The following is a 25,082-nucleotide window of genomic DNA, read 5'->3' as shown; positions in this document are numbered from 1 at the left end:
GGCCTTCCCCTTCGGGCTTGACTGATGTGTCTGGGTCCGGGCCCTCCTCGGTTTGTTAGGTCTATCCAGCAAGAGCATCCCCAGTTCATTGTCTCCACCCCACACACATGGAGATATTCAGAGAGGGGAGGGCAGGTAGATAGAGCCTTCAGCGAAAGAGGCTAGGTTGAGCCATTCATGTGCTAGGTTTCTCACCTCGGATTTTTCCTTACATTTACTTCATTTCATTTCTTTCTACACATGTTCATGCTTCATGTATTTTGTTGGTTTATCTCACTTTATGATCACAAAATAGCCTTGCACACTCCCATGGGTTATTGTTGTTGATGGTACCTTTTAGTCCCTGTTATCCACCAAAAGTGGGTGACCCATTGGAGAATTTTTTATCCTAGACATCTCTTTAGTCGACAGCCACTAGCCCCTGTGGGATCTCCCCTATTGGCCTATAGCTTTAGGAACGACACTACTTGGGAAACTTCAATTTTGGTAGCGGAGTCCTGTTTCCCTGTTCCACATTTATCACTCCTCTCCACGCATTACAAGCCTTATTTCATCATCTTCCCTCTCTAGATTCACATGACCACTGGGTCCACAAGGCACTGGCACATGCCCTCCCCTTGTCCACTTGTCTGGATTGGGTCTAGAAACATTGCCCTAGAGGTTGATGTAGCTAAAAGAAAAAGGCATATCATGGCCACAAGCAAGAAACAAAAGAAAAGATTATTATAAAATGCAAAAGATGGTCAGGACATTAAAAATAACACGTGGGAAAAAATCAAACATGAGCTCTACCCTTATCATTATGGCAATCACCCTGGTTCCTAAGGCCCATGAGTGCCCTCACATCATTAAGGAACCTATGCACGTCCACCCCTGGTGGGCGATGAACTGCTCCACCTTAAGGGGGTAATAATTGCTTACATCATACACAACATGCTCTCATTTCTTGGAGCCTCGAGCAGTAATACAAAGAAAACTCAAGAAAAGGCAAAAGGCAAATGATGAAGGGTGGAAAAACAAAGGTCGGGGTAACTCATGTATCCACGATTACTCCCTCCTACATTTGTATGCCCAAATATGTGGACATTCCTCATCATTGCCACCCTTGTACCCATGGCATTTAACCTTGAGACCCCTGTGTCCCCATCCATCTCATCATTATTCACGTGACCCCTGTCGCTTGAAGAATGTGCCTTGGACCTGTCTTTCCCCTTAGGGGCTAGGAACACCTAATAGGGTCATTTATTAACTACTCCTACCTAGGGAGGTAACACTATTATGAGCTTAAAGCCCCAAATTTTTGAACGGGGTAATAGAAGAAGAGGTATACAATGAACAACCAGAGGGCTTTGAAACTCATGAGAATAAGTCTTATGTATGCAGACTGAAGAAAGCCTTATATGGGCTGAAGCAAGCACCGAAAGCGTGGTATGGTCGAATAAATGGCTATTTGCAGAAGATGGGGTTTGTCAAAAGTGACGCGGACCTGAATCTCTACTATCTAGTCGTAGAGAACGAGCCGCTTATCTTAGTATTATATGTGGATGATCTCTTTCTGACAGGATCATCCAGACTCATTGAGGACTGCAAGAAGAATCTAGCCACAGAGTTCGATATGAAGGATCTAGGATGAATGCACTACTTCCTAGGGTTGGAAGTTTGGTAGTAGAAAGGAGAAATCTTCCTTGGGCAAGGGAGGTATGCTACAGAAATCATGAAAAGGTTCGGGATGGGAGACTGTAGACCTATGGCTACACCAATGATCACCAACTGGAAGAAGATTGATGCATCAGAAGACAAGGATGTCGATCCCACCCTATACCGATAGCTCATAGGGTCCCGGATGTATCTGGTCAATGCGAGGCCAGATATTTTCTATGCTGTCAACACCCTCAGTCAGTTCATGGTGGAACCAAAGAGGGCACACTAGGCAGCAACTAAACACGTTCTCAGGTATTTACAGGGAACAGTTGATTATGGGCTCTTATATACCAAGGGGAAGGATATTAGGTTGAGTGAATTTACTGATGCAGATTGGGCAGGAAGTGCAGTGGATCGAAAAAGTACCTCTAGGTACTATTTCAACATTGGATCAGGAATGACCTCCTGGTGCAGTAGGAAACAGAAGTCCGTGGCTCTGAGCTCATATGAAGCAGAATATATGGCAGCAAGCATAGCTCGTGTGAGGCCATATGGCTTAGAAAACTGTTGGTGAACCTATTCAGAAGAAATATGGAGGCGACCAGGATCATGTGTGATAATCAGAGTTGCATCAAACTCTCTGAGAATCCAATGTTTCATGATAGGTCGAAGCATATTGATATCCGGTGTCACTTTGTCAGAGACTGTGTCCAACGAGGAGCTGTACAGTTGAGCTACACTCCTACAGGAGAACAAGTGGCAGATATCCTCACCAAGGCCCTTGGAAAGTCAAAATTTGACTACTTCAGGGAAAAGATGGGGATGGTAAAGAACCCCTTTCAGAAGTAGAAATGAGTGTGTTAGCAGCACGAATGAAGAGGGAGTTGCAATGCAAATGCAGTATTGGGAGAAAGGACCAGCAACAGCACAGATGCAAAGGGAGTTGTAGTGCGGATGCAGTGTTGGGAGAAAGGACCAACAGCAGCACGGATGCAGAGGGAGTTGTCGTACAGATGTAGCAGAGTCATGGGCAGCAGTATAGAATGCAGCAGTGCAGAGGATGTTGGGCAGGGAGGCTTAGCATCAGCACAGCGACCGATGCCGGATGATCAGGGTGATACTCAGTAAGGAGTATTACTAGAGCACAGTCCTCGCTAAGAGGGAGTGTTGATTTGGGGTAGCATCTGATGTGCTCTAGCCAAGAAAAATGGTGGAAAGGCTAAAGCACATGAGATCGCCATTACCCAGAAAGGGTTTGGGCAGATTCTAAACAGTTTGGGAGATATTAAAATAATTAATATTTTCAATGGAGTCCCTAAGTCTAAACTTAGGGAATATAAAATATTAATGTGCATTAATATAAAACTGTGTTAGAATGGTCCAAAAGTCATGGATCGAGCCAGATCTAATCTTAGTCGTTGATTAGGGACTCAATCTCGGTCGTTGATTTGTCAACGAGAAAAGTATAAGAGGAGGCTTGAGGGTCACTTGGAGAAAACACTAAGGGAGACCAGTCAATTCGATTTCTGGAGCGAGGTTAGCTGAAAAACTGAACCAGTGGTCTAGAGAGCAGTCAGGAGGCAGCAAGTACGGAACAGAGAGACGGGAGATCAGCACAGAGGCAAAAAAGGCAGACGCAGGGCCAGAGGAAGCCACGCAGAGGCAAAAGAGACTGCGCAGAGCCAGCAGGGCCTACATCATCCACGCAGAGGCTGCAGGAGTGACGCAGAAAGCCAGAGAGGCTGCGCAAAGTCTCAACAGGCTGATGCAAAGGGTTTCAGGTCATGCAGAGGTCGGTAGGGCTGACGCTGGGTTCAAAAGAAGTGCTGGCAAATTTGTCTATCTGTGGGTAAGCCAGTTTGGCACCCTGTTGTACTAGAATTGTTGAATAATAAACTCCTCCCTTGCTGCACAGGTTTTCCCACATTGGGTTTTTCTGGGGACATTGGTTCAAAATAACTGTGTCAATGTGTTGATTCTTGTGCATATGTTTGTTTCTGTATTACGGTGTGATATCTGCAGCAATATTTATTTTAATGTTTATTGAAGTAATTTCATGAATAACTTATGGTGAAATAAGTAGGAAAAGTAAATCAGTCGCTGCAGTGATAGAATTTTCACAAGTTGAACCATGGCTAGTCCCTTTGACTTCATTTTTGGTTCCTTTCATCTTGGATAAGATTGGAGGACCTTTGGTGGGCTTATATGAGGACTCATGGTTTTAGGGGAGCCTTCTTTTGTAGGGGTGATCGCTAGTGTAGGCCCAATCATGTCAAATGCATCTATGTCATTCCACATGGTTATCAGTCTATCAAGTTTGTAAGTGACCTAGGATTTGGTGTAGTATCCCTCAAATGTTTCTCATACATCAAAATCTCACAATTAGTGACATTTCATGATTCCCAAGGCATATCACATTTCCCAATGCAAAGTTGTCTTGGAAGTCAAAAAGTCAATAGGGTCTTAGATTGCAAAACTTAATGAGAGGATGACATGCCACGTGGAATTCTTCCATTTGGATAAGGCATTATGAAGTTATTAGTGGTCAAAGTTGGTCAACAGGGGCGCACATGTTTCCAAAGGCAAAACAGGTGGAGCATTTCCATGTTTTGGACAAGCATTATATCCAAAGTGGTCTACATAGTGAGAGGAACAAAACCCATGTCTTGGCTTTTGTGCATCCTCAAGGGTGTTAGAGATCCCTAATTTGATCGTGATTTATGGGGTTTGATCAAGCTTATGTGGCAGCACAATGGACTTTTGGAGCTAGCAGAGCATACTATAAGACATGACTTGACAAATAGTACCTATTTCAATGGAACACTTTTCCAAGTAAGCAAGGGCATTGGAGCAAGAGAGAAAAGTGGCAAGTTCAGCCTACTATGATGGAAAAGTCAAGTCAAAGGTTAAATAACTATTGGAAAAGTCAAGCTAACCATTGGAGTTGTCTATTACAGAGAATATGAGGATAAGGACAAAAGATAGTTGTTGCAAAGTCAAGTGATTAGTCTTCTTCAAGTGGTATGAATTCGCAAAGTGATCAAGCTCATTCCCAAGGCAAGTCGAGTTATGGAGGTGGACATTGGAGGTTTCAATGAGGATGTCGAGGGAGATATGACTACTATTCTTCATTATTTGACCTTCCAGACACTTTAGTATTGGAACATTGGACTTCTTTGAGGTGTGTTAGTTAATTCGACCCACCTATGTGGGCAAACTCATTATAATAAGTATTATTTTTCCCTTGAGCTGACCTAGTCTCCAAAATTATTACGCATGACAAGTCAAGATACTATCATTTTAATGGAAGGAGGAAACTAGCCTTTGGCAATGAAAGCTATAAATTTCTAGCTCCTCCCATTTGAGGTTGTTGACTGTGAGATCATTTGATGCCAAATACAAAGAAACTATTTTTGAAATTACTCTCATGTATATTGAGTTGATCTTCTATGCATCTTCTTCTTGATTTTTTCCTATAATCTTGTGCTTTTAAGGACTAACTTGCAGGTATAATTCAGCTATCACAAGACTATCATAGTGATCCATTGAGGGACAGGAAATCACCTAGAAGGGGAGATCAAGGCCCAACCCTTCACCTCACCCTTTGTTATTTTCTAAAAATACACTTTTCCAAGCGTTGGACAAGTCCTCTAAGGGGAATCTCCATACAAAATTGTGGGCTATTGGCACCACTATTGCGGCCATAGTTGGGGCATCTCGAAGGAGTAGATCCTGTTAGTGAGGGTGAATTTTCTTGTAGGTTGCCCAAGGCTAAAAGAACGGGATAGTTCACCCCAACTCTCTATTCATCTTTAGCCTCAAAGGGAAAATCGACAAAGAAAAGTTTGTGGTCACAACGCCGCAAATCAGTGAACTTAAAAGGAAAAGGTAAAGCCTCACTCTTCAACCATCTCATTATTTAAAAATTCTAAAAGATTTTTATTTTTATTTTTATTACAAATTTGCCATTTTTCTGATCATATATAGCTAGTAATCCTTGGAGGAAAAGGAGCTTAAATTTATATCTTATCCAAGGAATTGATATATTTTTGTATTGAGTTTATTTTGCCATATTTTACATAGGTATATCTAGTTTATGCGTGCAAATATGCAGAATAATATTGGCTGTAGCAGACCTTTTTATTGCAGATTTTCAGTCAACAAGGATCCATTTTACAAGTCAGTGCCTTTATTTTGCCTTCTATTAACTAAGATTTGCTTTTATAGTACATATCTCAAATCTGTAGCTTAAATTTACTTATTTTAGCCCCTTAAAAATTTAATTATCAGCAGAAATAAATTTTTGGGTTGTAAACCCAGGGGGTTTTGACCCCAAGACCTCATAAACTAGAAATTAATTTTATTATAAGTCCAGAAGCTTAGAAGTGGACTAAATGGGCCAAACTTCTACCTTCTAATCCCCCACTCATAGATCTAAGATGTAGAAGTGTCTAGGCACTTTTGGGTGAGTTCTCAGTGGGTTGGGTGTTGCGAAACCAAATGCTAGAAGATAATGATTGATTTCTCTTAACTTGATAATTACCTATGAATGTTTGTTGGCTTCTTATTACTTATATTATCTTCTTCATCAAGTAATTATACAAATGTGCAAAACATAAAGATCACAAAGTGACAAAAAACATCAAAGATTAGGCTCCAAGCCAGGGAAAAACCCCACAAAGGGGAAAACCCAAAATATCCTTCTCTTATAGAATCAGATCAAAATGTGATATCCAAGACTCAAAGACCAAGACCAAGACTGCCACAAAGATCCCAAGTCAACCCTCCTCCAAGTCTCCTCCAATCTAGTCAAACTCAACGAAAGTCAACGCTAGTCAAACCTTCTGAAATATGGTCAAATCACAGAATTTTCAGACGTGCAGTGAAAGACGAAGTTCGGACCTGTAATTTTCACATAGATGCCACAGAATCTTCGCACATGTGAGCAGAAATAAGCTAGAAAACCCGAATCTTATCTCTCCTTTGACTTCCTTCTCTCCCCTTCGACTTGGGCTCTTTTCTTTTCTCAATTAGGCACAAAAATCGATGATGTATGTGATGAATGAATGAATGTCTCCAAGAGGTCGAGTTGACTCTTATATATAGTTGTCCAAGAGGATCGAATAGCTGCCACATAGGCCGACTTGGTCTTGTGTTGACTTTTGAATCAAAAATACAACACAATTTCTTTTTCTTACAAAAGTCCAAATGTGGGACTTGACTCAAATACATTTCTTTTTGACTCATAATAAATTCTCTTTGATTCTTTTGACTCTATAACCATGAAGAACATGCTTTGACCAAAAATAAAATAATAATAATGAATATAATAAATATGACAATGATAAAAATTACATTTTATTACATTACGAAGACAAACACTAGTTACATTTTCAACACCCTCTTAACTAGGGAGGTATTCATAATGACACAACAGGATACTCTCAAGTTGAAATATTCAACTAAGAAAGGATCCAGATTGATAAGCATCAATGATGATTTACATCATTATAGCAAGCATTATCAGAATAGCAAGTCTTTGACTAATACACTCTATCTCTTCAATAGATCAGAGCACAATGTTGGGAGGCATAAATTTGGACACCACCGCCTCTCAAGGCACATAGCCTACTCAAGTGTTCCGAAGGTATGACCTCACAGGACCATTTCCTAATCCCAAGGAAAGTACATCCTCTGGACCATTCTTTACCAAGCCCATGTATCAACTTAGGATGTTAATCCTAGTCAACCACAATACATGACTGAAGAATGTACACCCCTAATGCTTATCCAATCCACCATTCTCCCTACCAGTGTTCATGCACTAAGCTTACAGCGGTTAGCCCTGGCCATAGTACATGACACATGGAGAACACGGTGTCCACCCTCACTCCCTCTCAACCAGGGAGGAGATAACCACAAGCCTAAGCTTGTCTCAAAAAGGAAACTTCATTTGTTCATCGGCTACTTGTTCTTCAATGGAGATTTGGTGTAGCTTCTCGGTTCTATTTGCATCATACTCTCAAATCGTAAAGCACCTCAACCTTCCTGGTTCATGACAATCTTCATGCAGCTTTTATCAATATCATAATCGAATCCAACATGTCATAAAGTAATTCATCAAACACCTTAAGGATCTAAACTTCTTCATAACTAAAAGACTTCATAACTTCTTTCTTTGCATTGCAACAGAGTTTTGCTTCATGCTCTTCCAAGAAATCATATTAGTACTCAACAAACTGTCTCACAAATGCTACATCTTCTGCCTCTACAAAATTCTGCTACATACTCTTCCAAAAGGCCATACCATATCTCAAACAGTAGTAGTAACTCTCCTTATAATCAACACTTGCCAAATCAATCAATGTAACCTCAAATCCCAAGTTGTAAGATCCTTCATGTCAATCAAAAGTTAATATTACTAGCTTCACATTCTTCCAAGAAATTCCATTAATTTCCAAGTAGAAACAATCATTAGTAGTGTCAACATTAGCTTTGTCAATGATATGATCAAAGATTCGAACCAATCAATTGTTGGATCTAAGCTCTTTAGTGATGTTGCCATATATCTGTACATTGTCAGCCAACCTTCTTAGAAGAATTTTGATAACAAGTATCTTTTGATTTTCTGCCCAACCATCTAGAAGCAATATATCTGATCAACATATATCATGTTTTGTCTCCAACTCCCTTTGAAGATAATATCTCAAATCTACGAGTCATTTTTTTTAATTTAATTTGAGATTCCCTTTCCATGATAGGAGTAGCTTCCTTTATCTGAAGTAAGAGAACTTCTTTGATAAAAACTTCCTTTTGAAACTTGTTTCCATGTTGCTTCTCAATTAACTATCTTCATTGCATCCTACTCTTCTTGTGAAACGAATTCTACTTCATTCTTTTTGCTTCCGAAATACTTGGTTATGGTATTATCGCTTGACTTATTTTATGGGGTTTGCGGTCAACTTATTATCATGCTAGAGAAAGTTGCACATTGACCTTGTCTCCACTATTTGTGGACTTGTAGTCCTTGCTTGCTAAAGTGAGGATAACTACTTCTATATCTTCATGACGAGATATGCAACTAAATGCTTCTTCTAGATTTCTATGTAGACTCTATTTCATCCAATACTATATGCTCCTTCTTAAACTTAATCTCCATGACTTTGTAATTTGTGAATCCCAAAAAACCTTTATCCTTCAAATATAACTATAACTGCTACTTTGACTGTCATCTTCTAATAAGAAAAGAAAAACAAACTAGCTTGCAAACCTGGTACTTGCCATATTCTTCAATAGTAGAGGTCCTTATTGTCTTCAATCTTGGGTTTCTTTTTGGCTTCTTCATCTTCTGCTATGCGTGCTTCATTTCTTTCCTTCCTTTTGTTGCTTCTATTATTTTTGGAGTTCTTATGGCAATCTCTTTATGTGTCCATATTAATGGCAACCAAAACATTGAACCTTGGACATATCCTTGTTTCCATGAGGCTTGTTGTTGTTGTACTTGTGATGAGATCCAAATCTTCCAAATTTCCCAAACTTCTTCTTTGATTTTGCAGCAAATGCTTGAGAGTTTTCATTATTGGGTTTGGTATCATCTTTAGCTTTCAACCTTGTTTCTTCTAGAACACAGAGAACCCAAAGTTCTTCAAAGTGTTGATTTGGGTTAACATAGGATGTGCTCTAGCCACGAAAATTGGTGGAGAGGCTAAAGTACATGAGATCTCCAAGACCCAGAAATGGTTTGGGAAGATTCTTCCCGGTTTAGAAGATATTAAAATAATTAATATTTTTAATGGAGTTCCTAAGTCTAAACTTAGGAAAAATAAAATATTAATGGGTATTAATATAAAACTGGGTTAGAAGGTTCCAAAAGTCATGGATCAAGCCAAATCTAATCTTAGCCGTTGATTAGAGATGTAATCTCGGCCGTTGAAGGACCAACAGGAAAAGTATAATAAGAGGTTTGAGGGTCAGTTGGAGAACACACCAGAGTGATCAATCATTCGATTTTCTAGAGCGGGGTTTGTTAAGAAAAATCAAATCAGTGATCAGTTGCAGCGAGGGGCAGTGAGTACTAGACAGAAAGGCATAGATAGTGTCAAGAGACCAGTGCAGAAGCAGAGAGAGGCAGACGCTGAGCCAGAGGGAACACACAGAGGCCAAAAGGATATGCGTCATCCACGCAGAGGACAGTAGGAGTGACGCAGAGGGCCGTAGAGGCTGCGTAGTGCCTCAAAGGGCTGACGCAGAGGGTTCCGGGCTGACGCTGAGGCCAGGTGGGCTGACGCTGGGCTTCAAAGGTTGCTAAAGAGGGTTTTGTGGGGCAGATTTTCTGAATATCTGCTTCCAAATAGAGAATTGTTGATCTGTAGATGGTTGAGACTGTATTGTGTTTATTTCGATATTTATATGTTTAAATAACTTGTTCGTAATTAACAAGTAGGAGAAATAAACAAGAAGAATACAGATAAAATTTCTAACGGGTAATACTTACAAATTTCAACACAAAGCTTGAAGTATCTTTTCTTGCATAGGTTCCACTCGCAAAACCATTCCACGTTGGAGGTAGAGCATTGATTACAGAAGTGATTCATTCAGAATCAGATATGGTTTCTCCAAGTCCTTGAAGTTGATCCTTTATTTTTTATATTTTTACAAAGTATGAAGCCACATCTTCGTCTTTCGACAATCTTGTTCCATAAAGTTGATTCCTTAGAGATATCTTCTAGCTGGTAGTATTGACATAATATAGTTTGACCAATTTATCATAGATTTCTTTGGCTGTAGACAGATCTAAAACAAAAGAGATGAGATGATCTTTGATAGACTCAAAGAGAATCCTTTGAGCTCTAATTTCTCCCTTATTGTATTTGGCCACTTCTTGAGCATTGTTCTTGTCTAGTACAGGAACGTTGCCTTCAACAAATTGCATGACTTCATTTTCTTTGAGAACTAAATCAATTCTCTTCATTCCAAGCATTGTAATTAGATGTTGCATCAAGTTTATTGCCTTCCTTACAAATATATGTCATTTGGCTGGGAGGATTAGACACGGAGTATAGTAGAGTGCTTACTTGTCAAAGAAGGAGAAGTTGTTATAAGAGTGTCTTCAAGAATGCTGATGAGAGGGCAAGAGCTTTGATGAGTGAGAGAGAACTTGATGATATTTCCAAGAGCCTTCAATAATGTCCTTGAGAGAGAGATGGTTGCTATGGGAATGTCTTCAACAATATGATCTTCAAGTCTTCTTTCTTTGCTTTGATCGAGGGAGAGATAGTGGCTGCAATAGATTTTTTAAATATGCCAACAATTTGTGATCTTTCAAACTGCCTTCCTTTCACCTTAGCTCTGATACCATGTTGAGAAACCAACTGCTAAAAGATGATTGATTTCTCTTAACTTGATAATTACTTGTGAATGTTTGTTGGCTTCTTATTACTTATATTATCTTCTTCATCAAGTAATTATACAAATACACAAAACACAACAATCACAAAGAGACAAAGAACACCAAAGATTAGGCTCCAAGCCAGAGCAAAACCCCACAAAAGGGAAAACCCAAACAATCCTTCTCTTATATAATCAGATCAAAATGAGATATCCAAGACTCAAAGACCAAGACCAAGACTGCCATAAAGATCCCAAGTCAACCCTCCTCCAAGTCTCTTCCAATCAAGTCAAACTCAACAAAAGTCAACACTAGTCAAACCTTCTGAAATCTGGTCAAATCACAGAATTTTCAGACTTGCAGGGAAAGACAAATTTCGGACCTGTAATTTTTGCAGAGATGCCACAGAATCTTCGCACGTGTGAGCGGAAACAAGCTAGAAAACCCAAATTTTCTCTCTCCTTTGACTTCGGCTCTTTTCTCTTCTTGATTAGGCACAGAAATCAATGATGTATGTGATGAATGAATGAATGGCTCCAAGAGGTCGAGTTGACTCTTATATATAGTTGTCCAGGAGGGTCGAATAGCTGCCACATAGGCCAACTTGTCCAAGGAGGGCCGACTTGGTCTTGTGTTGACTTTTGACTCAAAATTAAAATACAATTTCTTTTTCTTACAAAAGTCCAAATGGGACTTGACTCAAATACATTTCTTTTTTACTCATAATAAATTCTCTTTGACTCTTTTGACTCTATAAGCATGAAGAACATGCTTTGACCAAAAATAAAATAATAATAATGAATATAATAAATATGTCAATGATAAAAATTACATTTTATTACATTATGAATACCGACACTAGTTACATTTTGAATGTTGGCTTGCTGATTTATGCATTTTCTACAAAAATTACAATCCTATAAAAACAGAGCAGCAAGCTATTTTATACAGGAACCCCCCTAACCAACCCTTTGTTGACTAAAATAATTAGATATTCGGTTAAGATATTTTCTGTGTACCAAACTTGGCTATTTGTACACTATATTTAATCAAGTTTGAGTGTTTTTTGCTTCTTATTTAGTGTTATTAGCAAAAATTGTAGACCTGTCAAAACAGGACAGCAAGCAATTTTATACAGTAACCCTTCTAAACAGATGACAAATCATAGAAATAATTATAGATCTGCTTAGTATAGTTTGTATACATTAAATTAGACTACTTGCATGATATATCTTTTTGGTATTTAGTGCACTTGTTAGCTGGTTTAGCACTTTTTATTGTAGATTTTCATATTAAGACAATAGGCCAAGCAGGAAGAACTACTCCACTTTAGCTAATTGACTCAATTAGAAGGCACTGGTTCTGGAGTAATTTGGTAGGAATAATTCGCAGGAAGCCTCTCATAGCCCTTTTGTTAGGACTTGAGCTTAAAGAGTGGGGACTTAAGCTGAGGTGACAGTGGACCTCTGCCCTGTGTGTGTCGGCCATAGCGGGTTGTATAGGATCTTTAATAATCTGCTAAACGGAGCGGTAACAGGTCACTCACTAGACATTTATAAAATTATCTTAACTTATCTTATCTGCAATAAACATAATTTGAGCTAGGTAATGACTAAAACTGCCTTGAATCTGGTTAGAAGTTCTCCACTATGTGCAATGCCTGCACTGTCCACGAGAGTCACAGTAATTGGCTGATCTAACACGTACTAATTAGTTGAAAGGCCATTTAGGAAAGGAGGAAAATGCAGATGAAAAAATCACAGCACAAATGTGTATCTCTACAATAACTTCACATTCTGTGTTAACTAGTTGTTCATTACACTAAGGTTTGTCATTACATCAATTAACTAAACTCAGTAGATATACCTTATTTAAGCTCAACCATTAAATTCCTGCTATTTTCCAAATATTTGGCCCAGAAATTATTCTCCTTAAGAGGGACCTGTACAAACACCTATTCTATGAATCTACAGGGCATTCTGACAACAACAGTACCGTGTATCTATGGTCTATCCTACTGTTGCTCTAGATAAACCTTTTATCTACATTATCACACTGCCAATCCAAAGGTATAAGGAGAAATGGTAAAAACTATTAAAGTGCATTTTATAATTGATGAGGAATATCGAGGATGTCATATTACTTACAAAGCCAAAACAAATTTTATTGATTAAAGAAATTACGCACATCAAACACAGCTCCTCTAAGAGGCATAGCACAACACAATTCTAACAAAGGATTGAAGGGAGAGACTAAGCACGTTACACAAATATCATACTTGTAAATCACTTGCAAGTTTGGGAGTGATTCTACTTTGTTGTGCAACTGCAGCATCTGTCACAACATCTGGGAATGCAGTACATAGAGCTACCCCAGCCAAAAACAAGGTCGTCATCCAAGGGCTTAGTGTAAAGAAGGCAAGCGCCCAAAGACAAAGGCACCCAGCAATACCGCATATGGCTAAATAAGGCCACCTTCTATACCTGAGGCTCCACAGTAAGTCTAATCAGTATCATACAAAGATTTCATCTTTTCTGGAAAGCATAAAGTAATTCAATGCTTCCATCTCATCCAAAGAGAAGAGAATATAGAGAGAGAAAGAAACACTATTGTTGTTTCGTAAACTATAAGAGAAAAAGGCAGCAAACACATAATGAATTTTCTCCATGCACAGTCATATACATCCTAGCCTCTATGTGTCAGAATTACTGAAGTTCATCTTTGAATAGGGGCTTCATTCATATTGCAATAATATTAACAGTTAGAAGCATGCACAAAGTAGATCAACATAGAACCCAAAATAAAAGAGATTTATACCCAGCAATGGGAAATGTGTCGGTGATGAGCCCATAGACAGGCTTTATGTCCCACGGTATACTTGATATCCCCTGCCAAACAAAACCAAATAGTAAATCTGCTTTAGTAGGGATTCATTCTTCCTAACTTCAATTCCATGCAAATCTAGTAACTTCAGGTTATAAGAGGAAGGTAAGATGAATTGTGGTATCTTGCATGGATATGTACAATTTGTAAAACATGTGAGCATCCACACAGCTTCAAAATTCAAAATAAAATAAGTGAGATGTAAAAGATCCATCAAATCAGAGGAAATATTTAATGACCTCTCTATTTAGTGCTCAATTGAATATTTAGTGCTTGGGGACCAGACTTCATCCACTATATTCTGATTAGGCGAAATGTTTAGGCTTACTATACATACACACCAAACACCCAGGCCATAAGAAGAAGGTGAGCTGAATTGTAGTATCTTGCATGTATATGTACAGTTTGTAAAACACATGAACATCCACAAAGCTTCAAAATTGAAATAGAGAAAGTGGGAAGTATAACTCCCATCAAATCAGAGGAAATATTTAATGATCTCTCTATTAAGTGCTTAGGGACCAGACTTCATGCACCATATTGTAATTTGTGACTAGGCTCCACATTTACTATACATGAGCTAACATACAGACCAAACACCCACATAAAATTAATCCCACACACCTGCAAAAAAGCATGATATCAGATAGCAATTGGGAAAAAAAATGCACGAAGTCTTGAATATTTTTTCTGAGTATACAACCTAATAATCACATAAACTCCCATCCAACTTATTGACTGCAAGCAATAGTGTCAACTGAGTTCCAGATTTACAGTTCACTTGAATGCTATCCATTGCAGAATGGATGATATAAGCCATTACAGTTGAGATCGTAGAATGTTTCAACAAGTTTCTGGAACATGAAGACGCATCCAGGGGACATGTCAAAACACCCTCCAAATTTCAGAGAACATCACAGGAGATGTTGGGATCCCCAGCATATGGAATCTGTTATCTCTCAAACCCTCACCCAAAGTGTTAGAGTGCCACGTCACAAGGTGAAGACCCAAGAGCAATTTGGAGAGGTTATCCAATGTCATCTGGATTCTGAATAACCCTCTCCCACTCTTTAGGTTGGCTCTCCTCCAACTCAAGTGGGGGGACCCTAACCAACTCTCTGTTGTGTGTGGAGCATGATTGTTCAGAGGTCTTTGTTTCAGCCAGATGTATACCCCAGGAAGTTTGTACACCCCTCCACGCAGGGGGGTGCGGGGGCAACTTGTCCCCCCCCGTGGGGGTCCGAGGGGGCCGATCCCCCCCGGCTGGGGGGTCCGGGGGCCAGCGGTCCCCCGATGGGGGCTCGGGGGCAGCGCCCCCGAAGCTAAAAATAGATGTAAAATTGCCTTGTAAAAGTATAGTAATTTATAGTCAATCTAGGCCGTTCATTAGGCGGATGATCTGACGGTAGAACTTATGTTTAGTTTAGGGCTTTTTGCCCTAGAAGGCAACCCCTCTCTTTGTATGAAGGCATTGTATTTGAGGCTGTGAAATTGATGTGTATTCTGTGTGTGAGTGAGAAACAGAGAGGTGAGACTGTGAGAGAAAACAGAGAATATTACAGCGGATCTGCTGTAGGTTGTGTCTCTTCATTTTGCTGGATAATAGAAAGGAAGGTCTGGCTGTTCGAGGTGGACGTAGCCCAAACTGGGTGAACCACGTATATCTGTGTCTCTCTTGTTTTATGCGTTTTCTATGTTTATATTTCTGCAGTATTTTATGTGTTCCATTGCTCCGTAATATATAATTTTCTAACAACTGGTATCAAAGCCGAAGGTCTATTTGGCTGATAAACTCGCAGGAAATAAGGGTTCCTCGTTCGAGTGGGAGCAATGGCGGAAGATGGTAAGTTTAGGGTCGAGAAATTTAATGGCCAAAACTTCTCACTGTGGAAGATGCAGATGGAAGATTATCTGTATCAGAAAGATCTATACTTACCATTGGGCGGAAAAACAAAGATGCCGGTGGGTATGAAAGATGAAGAATGGAACCTTCTCGATAGAAAGGCACTCGGAACAATACGGTTGTGCCTCGCAGCGTCGGTCGCCTTCAACATTTCGAAGGAAACAACGACAGAGGGTTTGATTAAGACATTGGAGAAACTATATGAAAAACCCTCGGCCTCAAACAAGGTATTTCTTATGAAACGGTTATTTAATATGAAGATGTCGGAAGGTGGATCTGTTGCAGATCATTTAAATGATTTTAATACTGTTACAAGTCAGTTATGTTCTGTAGGGGTAAACTTTGATGATGAAGTTAGAGCTCTGTTATTCTTGTGCTCATTGCCAGAAAGTTGGAATGGTTTAGTAATGGCCATTAGTAACTCTGTGTCTGGATCTAGTACTTTAAAGTTTGATGATGTTGTCGGTGCTATCCTTAGCGAGGAAATGCGACGGAAAAGCTCTGGTGAGACATCGGGAAATGCTTTGAGTGCAAAGTCTAGGGGAAGAAAAATGGAAAGAGGAAAGAGCTCAGGATATTGCAATAAATCAAAGAAAGGCAGATCCAAGTCTAGATCGGGGATAGTGAGCTGGAAATGTGGAAAGAAATGACACCTAAAGAAAAATTGTAGATAAGAAGCAAGAAAACAATCATGAAGCAAATGTGACAGGTGAGGTGTTACAAGATGCTTTGATTCTTTCTTTCGAAAATATTACTGATTCATGGGTGGTAGATTCAGGGGCCTCATTCCATGCCACACCTGATAAGAAATACTTTCATGACCATGTTCAAGGAGATTTTGGACAAGTTTGTTTGGGTGATGATAAACCCTGTAAAATTGTTGGAATGGGTAAGGTTCTTGTAAAACAGCAGAATGGAAACCAATGGCTACTAAAGGAGGTAAGGCATGTTCCAGATCTAAAGAAAAATCTGATTTCAACAGGGCAGTTAGGCGGTGAAGGTTGTGTGACAACTTTCACAGATAAAGCTTAGAAAGTCAACAAAAGAGCCTTGGTAATAGCAAAAGGCGAAAAGGTTGGTACATTGTATTTATGCAATGGTATTTCTAACTCTGTTAATGCTTTAACTTCCAAAGGAGCAGATACAGCGTTATGGCATCATAGGCTCGGACACATGAGTAAAAAGGGGATGAAGATTCTTTACTCGAGGAATTTGTTGCCGAGTTTAAAGAATGTTGATTTGGACTTCTGTGAGAATTGCATTTATGGAAAACAGAAGAGACTCAGATTTCTTAGAGTTGGGAAAAAAAGAAGAATGAAAAATTAGAGCTTGTGCATACAGATGTATGGGGACCTGCTCAGGTATCATCTCTCGGTGGCTCTCGTTATTATGTTACTTTTATTGATGATGCAACTAGAAAAACTTGGATTTATTGTATTAAGAATAAATCTGATGTATTTGATACTTTCAAAAAATGGAAAGCTTTGGTTGAGATTGAGACAGGAAAGAAATTGAAATGTCTTAGATCAGACAATGGAGGTGAATATTGCAGCAAAGAGTTTGATAGGTACTATTCAGAGCATGGAATTCGCAGAGAGAAGACAGTTCCAAGAACAACACAAGAAAATGGTGTGTCAGAAAGGATGAACAGAACAATCATGGAGCGTGCAAGGTGCATGAGATTGCATGCAGGATTGCCTTTACAGTTTTGGGCAGATGCTGTAGATACTGTTGTTTATCTAATAAACAGAGGGCCTTCAAGTTCCTTGGATGGTGGTGTTCTGGAGGAAGCATGGACAGGTAAAAAGGTAAACTACTCCTTTTTAAAGCCTTTTGGTTGTGAGGCCTTTGTCCATATTGATAAAGAAAATAGAACAAAGCTTGAGGCAAAGTCAAAGAAATGTACCTTTATTGGATATGGTGTTAATGATTTTGGTTATCGCTTATATGATTATGAAAATCACAAAATCATTAGAAGCAGAGATGTAATATTCAATGAAAAGGTCTTGTATAAGAATCAGTTGCAGGAAAAGAAACAGGAAAAAGAAAACAAAAAATACGCAGTTCTTGATGAAATCACTGAAAAAGTAAAGGTGCCTGAAAATAATAATAATCAACAACCACAACAGCGGCAACCATCACAACAGCAACAGGCACCCCAAACACCTGAAAGTGGTGTTAGAAGATCTACCAGGATAACTAGACCCCCTGAACGATACTCTCCTTCTTTATATTATTTATTGTTGACTGATTCCGGTGAACCTGAATGTTATGAAGAAGCAATGCAGGTTGAAAGCAGGAAGAAGTGGGAGGTAGCCATGGAAGAAGAGATGGACTCCTTAATGCATAACCAGACTTGGGACTTAGTCAGGTTGCCTGTAGGTAAAACTACATTGCAGAATAAATGGGTTTACACGCTGAAGGAAGAAGATGGAGGAAAACAGAGGTACAAAGCTAGACTTGTGGTGAAGGGGTTTGCACAGAAGAAAGGTATTGATTTTGATGAAATATTTTCTCCTATTGTTAAAATGACTTCAATCAGAACTATTTTAAGTCTAGTGGCAGTTGAAAATTTGCATCTTGAGCAGCTAGATGTAAAGACAGCCTTTCTCCATGGGGATTTGGAGGAAGAGATATATATGCAGCAGCCACAAGGATATGAAATGAAAGGGAAGGAGAAACTAGTGTGCAGGTTGAAGAAGAGCTTGTATGGCTTAAAACAGGCTCCAAGGCAGTGGTATATAAAATTTGAAAAGTTTATGTCTGAACAAGGTTATACTAGATGTCACTCTGATCATTGTGTTTATCTGAAAAAGCAAAATGATGGAAGCTATATTATATTGTTATTGTAGGTAGATGACATGCTTGTTGCAGGATCTAACATGCAGGAAATAAATGTGCTCAAAAGAAAATTGGCAAATTCATTTGCAATGAAGGATTTGGGAGCTGCAAAACAAATCCTTGGTATGAGAATAACTAGAGACAGGAAAAATCGCAAATTAACATTGTCTCAGAATGAGTACATACAAAAGGTGTTGAAAAGATTTAACATGCACAATGCAAAACCAGGTAGTACACCTTTTGCTAGCCATTCAAACTTAGTAAGGAAATGTGCCCAAAGACCCAAGAAAACATGGATTATATGTCTAAAGTTCCATATGCATCAGCAGTTGGAAGCTTAATGCATGCAATGGTCTGCACAAGGCCTGATATTGCACATGCAGTGGGAGTTGTAAGCAGGTACATGAACAATCTAGGAAAGGAACATTGGATGGCAGTGAAATGGATTCTCAGATATTTGAAAGGTACCACAAATCAAGCATTATGCTTTGGTGGTTCAAACATTTCCCTACAGGGATATGTCAATGCAGATATGGCAGGTGACAGAGATAATAGGAGGAGCACTACAGGATATGTATTTACTGTTGGTGGAACAGCTGTCAGTTGGGTTTCAAAAATCCAAAGTGTTGTTGCACTTTCAACAATAGAAGCAGAGTATGTTGCTGCTACAGAGGCTAGTAAAGAAATGATTTGGTTACAAAGGTTTATGGGTGAATTGGGTAAGGAGCATGATATGGGCACGTTATACAGTGATAGCCAAAGTGCCATTCATCTTGCAAAGAACTCAGCATTTCATTCCAGGACTAAACACATACAGCTCAAGTACCATTTCATACGATCAGTGTTGGAAGATGGAGAGTTGAAGCTGGAAAAGATACACACTAGCCAGAATCCTGCAGATATGCTAACAAAAGTTGTAACCAAGGAGAAACTGAGAACTTGCTCAGTTTCAATTGGTCTTCAAGGATGACGATGAAGATGAGAAACAGCCAGGTCCAAAGAGAAGTGATTGTCCAGCGAATGAAGCAGCAATGGAGTTGCTACAATCATTCTCCAAGTGGGAGATTGTTGTGTGTGGAGCATGATTGTTCAGAGGTCTTTGTTTCAGCCAGATGTATACCCCAGGAAATTTGTACACCCCTCCACGCGGGGGGGTGCGGGGGTCCGAGGGCCAGCGGTCCCTCGGCGAGGGCTCGGGGGCAGCGCCCCCGAAGCTAAAAATAGATATAAAATTGCCTTGTAAAAGTATAGCAATTTCTAGTCAATCTAGGCCGTTCATTAGGCGGATGATCTGACAGTAGAACTTATGTTTAGTTTAGGGTTTTTTGCCATAGAAGGCAACCCCTCTCTTTGTATGAGGGCATTGTATTTGAGGCTGTGAAATTGATGTGTATTCTGTGTGTGAGTGAGAAACAGAAAGGTGAGACTGTGAGAGAAAACAGAGGATATTACAGCGGATCTGTTGTAGGTTGTGTCTCTTCATTTTGAAAGGAAGGACTGGCTGTTCGGGGTGGACATAGCCCAAACTGGGTGAACCACGTATATCTGTGTCTCTCTTGTTTTATGCGTTTTCTGTGTTTATATTTCTGCAATATTTTATGTGTTCCATTGCTCCGTAATATATAATTTTCTAACACTCTCTATGTGTGATAAAGGATGATCTCAAAGTATGGTAAATTTGACTGAGAGTGAAATCTGATGTTTCATTTTGAAGATGATATTATTCAGATTATTTGGACAGCAAAGCAGAAATCTTTGGCCTAGTAGATGAGATCTAAATTTATGGATTTTAAAAGATAATTTCCAGATCTCACAATTGCAAAAAGGAATATCCCTTTTCCTTATGAAAAGAAATCTTAATTCTGATTTGTCTTTTGAAAATTCCAGATTTCAGAGCAGCTAGGTAAATGAGTAAATTTTATGAACTTCTAGTTGGAAAGAAAGATTAGTACCTAGGATCTTACTGGGCAATGGAGTCTATGAGGGAATAATTTATTGAGCTATATCTCATGAGAAACAAGATAACTACAGTTGGATTTAGCATGCTACAGCCATCTATTTCTTGCTATGTACAAATTAAGAATTCAGATCTAGAGTTCTAATGAGGGAACATTCATCAAATAAGCAATGAGAAGGTGTATATAACTGAAATAGGGCAAATTCCAGCAAGTTCTAATAAAAAAATTTCACCTTCATTCAATACCTTCAGCCATGAATAACACAGAATTTTCAAGAGGAAATCAACCATCCATAAATTCACTTAAACTAGGAACAACAATAGCCAGATTAAGCTCCCGCCACATAATTGAAGAGGTCAGAATTCCAGCTTCTGTATTCAGCAAATTAGTTCCAAAAGCATCCATTACAAGCTCCACCAAGCCACAATAGTCTTTCAAGCAGCAGCCTAGTGTCTCCACAAACTTTCAAAAACCATTAAAATTGGAGAAGGCTGAAGCCTTGCTTATATAGAGTTTTGGATCAACAATCCCCACAATAAAGTAATATCTCTACCAAAACCCTGAATCTATTCTAGGAAAACATAAAATAACATGGGAGGACAAGTCAAGCAACTAATAAAATAGGTGTGGGCATCCCACATGTTCAAGTATCCAAGCATGAGAGCTCAAGAAGGTGGGAATCGGGATGCCCCTCTACAAATAGCAAAGAAAGTGTCAAGGCTCAAACATCCTCCTCAAAAAAAGTCAGTTTGTAATGTCTCCATATAAAAAAAAATTGAAAATGATTACAAATCACAACATATCCATAATTGCTAATTATATTGACTTATCATTAACGATATTATTAACTACAATAAGCACTGTATACATCTATCATCACCATACATTTGGGGTTGGCGGGATGTTGTTACAACCATAGCTTAATTTGTAGGCGGGTTTATGATTTCCAAGGTTTACATTTATCAATGGTTTTGTCAACCACCTAATTGACTATCCCAACTATACAAACCCTCATTCTACGCATCGGGGTACTATCATAAATATCCACAGACTTGATCTATTGTGGAACTGTACATTCTTTATGGTGGACTTTAATTTTCGGAGGCCACTTGCCAGGACGAGGGGATGACCTCCTCGGGATGCTTCTCCATGGCGGACAACTGTCCCTTGCTGCTTCGAGGTTTGTACCCCATCGAGGGCTCTCCTTGCCGCATTGAATTGGACGGTGGAGGCCGTTGCTGGCAGTATTATGCTTGGTCGAATACAGGAAAGGTCTTTATTGTTGTTCTTGCTCACGATGGAGGGTTTCTGCTCCTGTCCACGCGCAGAGGGTTTCACTATGGTAAAACTCTAAACCCAACTTTTGCCTTTTCATCCTCGCCGCTGCTCGAGAAGGCCTTTCGCTCCTTGACTGTTCTTCCTTCTTGACTACAGTGTGCTACTATGGCTTTGGGCGCGGCTACAGGGGTACTGGAGGTGTTTTGTGACAGCTCGGGTAAGTCAACCCAACACTAAGGCATTGTTTATTTAGAGTTGCAGTGTTTGATTCAGTCGCCAATGTTTTCTAACTAGCCTCATTGTCAGGGTATGCAGGTGCAGCTTCAGAGGCCTAGCTCCGACTGTCGAAACTCGGCTTGGTCTTCAACGGGTATGAGCTTAGTTCTGTATATCTTTCAAGAAATGAAGGGCGTGCCCCTGGTCTCATGAATCATTATGTCGCGTGTATATGTTAGCAAAGCCGGGGTTGCTCTAGTTTAGAGCTTCTGAGTTTTTAGCTAGGTTGAGCTAGTTGACATGTATTCTCTGTTAATGAGACCACGAGTCTCTAGCCTTTGAGGCGTTATTTTTAGTTTTATGAGGGTTGGGCCCGAAATATCTGCTCCTTCCGAATGTATGGTACTGTTCTTTAATTTTTGTGGTGACTACTATCCTCAAATTGGTTGCATGTTTAAGCCGGCTCGACCTGAGTTTGATTATGTACTACTGGGACATTTTCCTCTTGAATTGTAATTTCTGAGGACAGTCTCTATCTCTGGTTAATGTATGATTCACGGTTATTGCTTATGCAAAACCTGCGGCTCATTTGCTTGGTGTCTGTACTGGAAGATAACTTTAAGTGACTCTTTCGCTCACTGATATTTAATACTCTGTTTTCTTTGCTTCCTGGCTTGAATGTATTTGATCTCGCAGACTGTTTCTTTGCTATAGGTTTTCCATGTTTAAATATTTCCTTTCGTGGATAACTGTAGCATTGCGGCTATATTTCTTACAATTTCCTACTGATTGCTTCCTTTCCAACTAAAGAATTAGTTCCAGTTTCATTTATCTGTACCCAGATTTGGGGATTCCACCGGATTGGAATAGAGTTATGTTTTTGTTTTAATATTGAGAAGGAAATGGTTCTCTGTAATTATTGAAACGCAGATGTTGTTCTTTCCTACTGGTATTGGGCCATTATTTATGCTGCTATCTGGGAATTCTTCTGAATAGATACACAGTGTTATCTCTTAAGCTTTCCGAAAATTCTGTCTCATGTTGCCAACTCCTGAACTTAAAGGGGTTTCAGTTTATACATGCTTAGTGAATCAGTTTTCTTTAATTACTATTCGTATATGCGACTATATTTGAGATTAGCATTCTGTTTAAGGGTTACTGTTGTTAGTAATTAAGCAAGATGTCTCAGATGTAACTTATCTGGCTTGTAATTTAGCATTCTATTTTATTATTTACTGCTGATAGTATTCAAGCAAGATATTCCAGATGTGAACTTCTCTGGCTTGTAATTTAGCATTCTATTCTAAGAAAATTACTGCTAATAATAATTAAGCAAGATATTCTAGATGTAAACTTATCTGACTTGCTAAACCGCCTATAACCTTATAACTCGTTTAACCTCCCAACCTTGAGACTTGTGCTCCAGCGCCTTCAGTCTCCCCCCAAGCTACCCGAACTTGGGTAAATTATTCAAGAAAACTCAATCATGAATAGCAGCAGATATCTGGTCTTAACCAGACTTATCCACGGCTTGTCTGTCTGTCTCTATAGCACAGAAATTCTCCTTTCTTACTCCTCCATTCCCTTGATCACAGATGCCCCTGCCTCCCATCCTCTTGATCTTTTAGGGATGGATTTTTCATAGGAGCAGTTAGGGTTGGGTAACTGCCCAACCAACTATTTCTTGAGAACTCATTTCCATCACCCTTATGACAGATATATCTCATGAATTAAAACAATTTCTTTCCTTAACATATTCCAGTACTAAATTTCTTTTAATCAATTTAAAAACAAAATTTCTAATTATAAAAACTCAAATCAGTTCCAGTTTGTTTTACTAGCAGTAAAAATAAATATTCACATTCACAGGGGATATCACATCTTCCCCCCCTAAGATTGAACATCATCCGATGTTCCTCTATGGGAAACAACCGTGGATAGACCTCCCTCATAGTTTGCTCATCTTCCCAGGTGGCTTCTTCAGGCCCATAATGCTGCCACTGGATTTTAACTTGGGTGATAACTCGTCTCCGCAACATTACTTCTCTCCGATCGAGTATACCCATTGGCTCTACCAGGAATTCTCCTTCTGGTTCGACCTGCTTGACAAAATAAAAGAATTCAGTCATAAAAAAAAAATCATTCAACTGCTAACTTTTACTTCTGCATGTGTATATCTATACATTTGTATATACGTCTACAATAGATTGTTTTGAGAGATTCGTCTTTCCGACTCACCTGGATGTCCTGCCAGTTTATTATATGTTTAGCATCATAAATATATCTCTTAAGTAAAGAAACATGAAAAACGTTGTGCACACGAATGTGGCTGGGTAGAGCGAGCTGGTATGCTACTGGCCCGATTCGAGCTAAAATCTGGAAAGGCCCGCAGAATCGGGGTGCTAGCTTAGCACATCCGGTCCATTGCAAGGTGCTTTTCTTGGCCTTAACCCAAATGTACACGTGCTCCCCTACTTGAAACTCTCAGAAGCTCCTTTTCCGATCAGCAAAATTCTTTTTCCGGTCTTGAGGAGCCTTTAAATTAACTCGCACACTTTTCACCATCTTTTCCATCTCTTCCAGCATATCTGGTCCCAACATTAGTTTGTCATCTGGGCCACTCCAACTCAGAGGTGTCCTGCACTTACGCCCGTATAATACTTCAAATGGGCTCATCCGTAAGGATGTATGGTACCCATTGTTGTAGGCAAATTCTACTAGATGCAAGTAGTCTTCCCATTTAGATGGTTGTTGCATTACATAGGCTCGCAACATATCTTCGACAACTTGATTTACTCTTTCCGTCTGCCCATCCGTTTGAGGATGATATGCGGTACTGAAATGTAATTGGGTCCCCAATCCCTCAAATAGGGCCTTCCAAAAGGCTGACGTAAATTTTACATCTCGGTCAGAGATGATCATCTTGGGTAAGCCATGCAACTTAAAAACATTTTGCATAAAAATGTTAGCAATT

General features: G+C 39.4%; 1 protein-coding gene across 2 annotated transcripts in view; it reads right to left on the bottom strand.

The window, feature by feature from the left end:
• Window positions 1–25,082, bottom strand: part of LOC149157129 (putative folate-biopterin transporter 6) — a 231,688-nt gene that overhangs the window by 163,459 nt on the left and 43,147 nt on the right. For both annotated transcript variants that reach the window (XM_089439104.1, XM_089439105.1), the window contains exons 2-3: window positions 13,847–13,917; window positions 13,308–13,512 (exon numbers count right to left, since the gene is read on the bottom strand). In XM_089439104.1, coding sequence (XP_089295230.1) covers window positions 13,308–13,512; window positions 13,847–13,917 — 276 coding nt within the window. The remainder of the gene's footprint in view (window positions 1–13,307; window positions 13,513–13,846; window positions 13,918–25,082) is intronic.

Source organism: Pinus tabuliformis, chromosome 9 (genome assembly GCF_031772625.1).
Source record: "Pinus tabuliformis cultivar Carrire ecotype Pingquan chromosome 9, CPIR1, whole genome shotgun sequence".
NCBI classification, from domain to species: domain Eukaryota; kingdom Viridiplantae; phylum Streptophyta; class Pinopsida; order Pinales; family Pinaceae; genus Pinus; species Pinus tabuliformis.
This window is presented reverse-complemented; position numbering and strand designations above follow the sequence as displayed.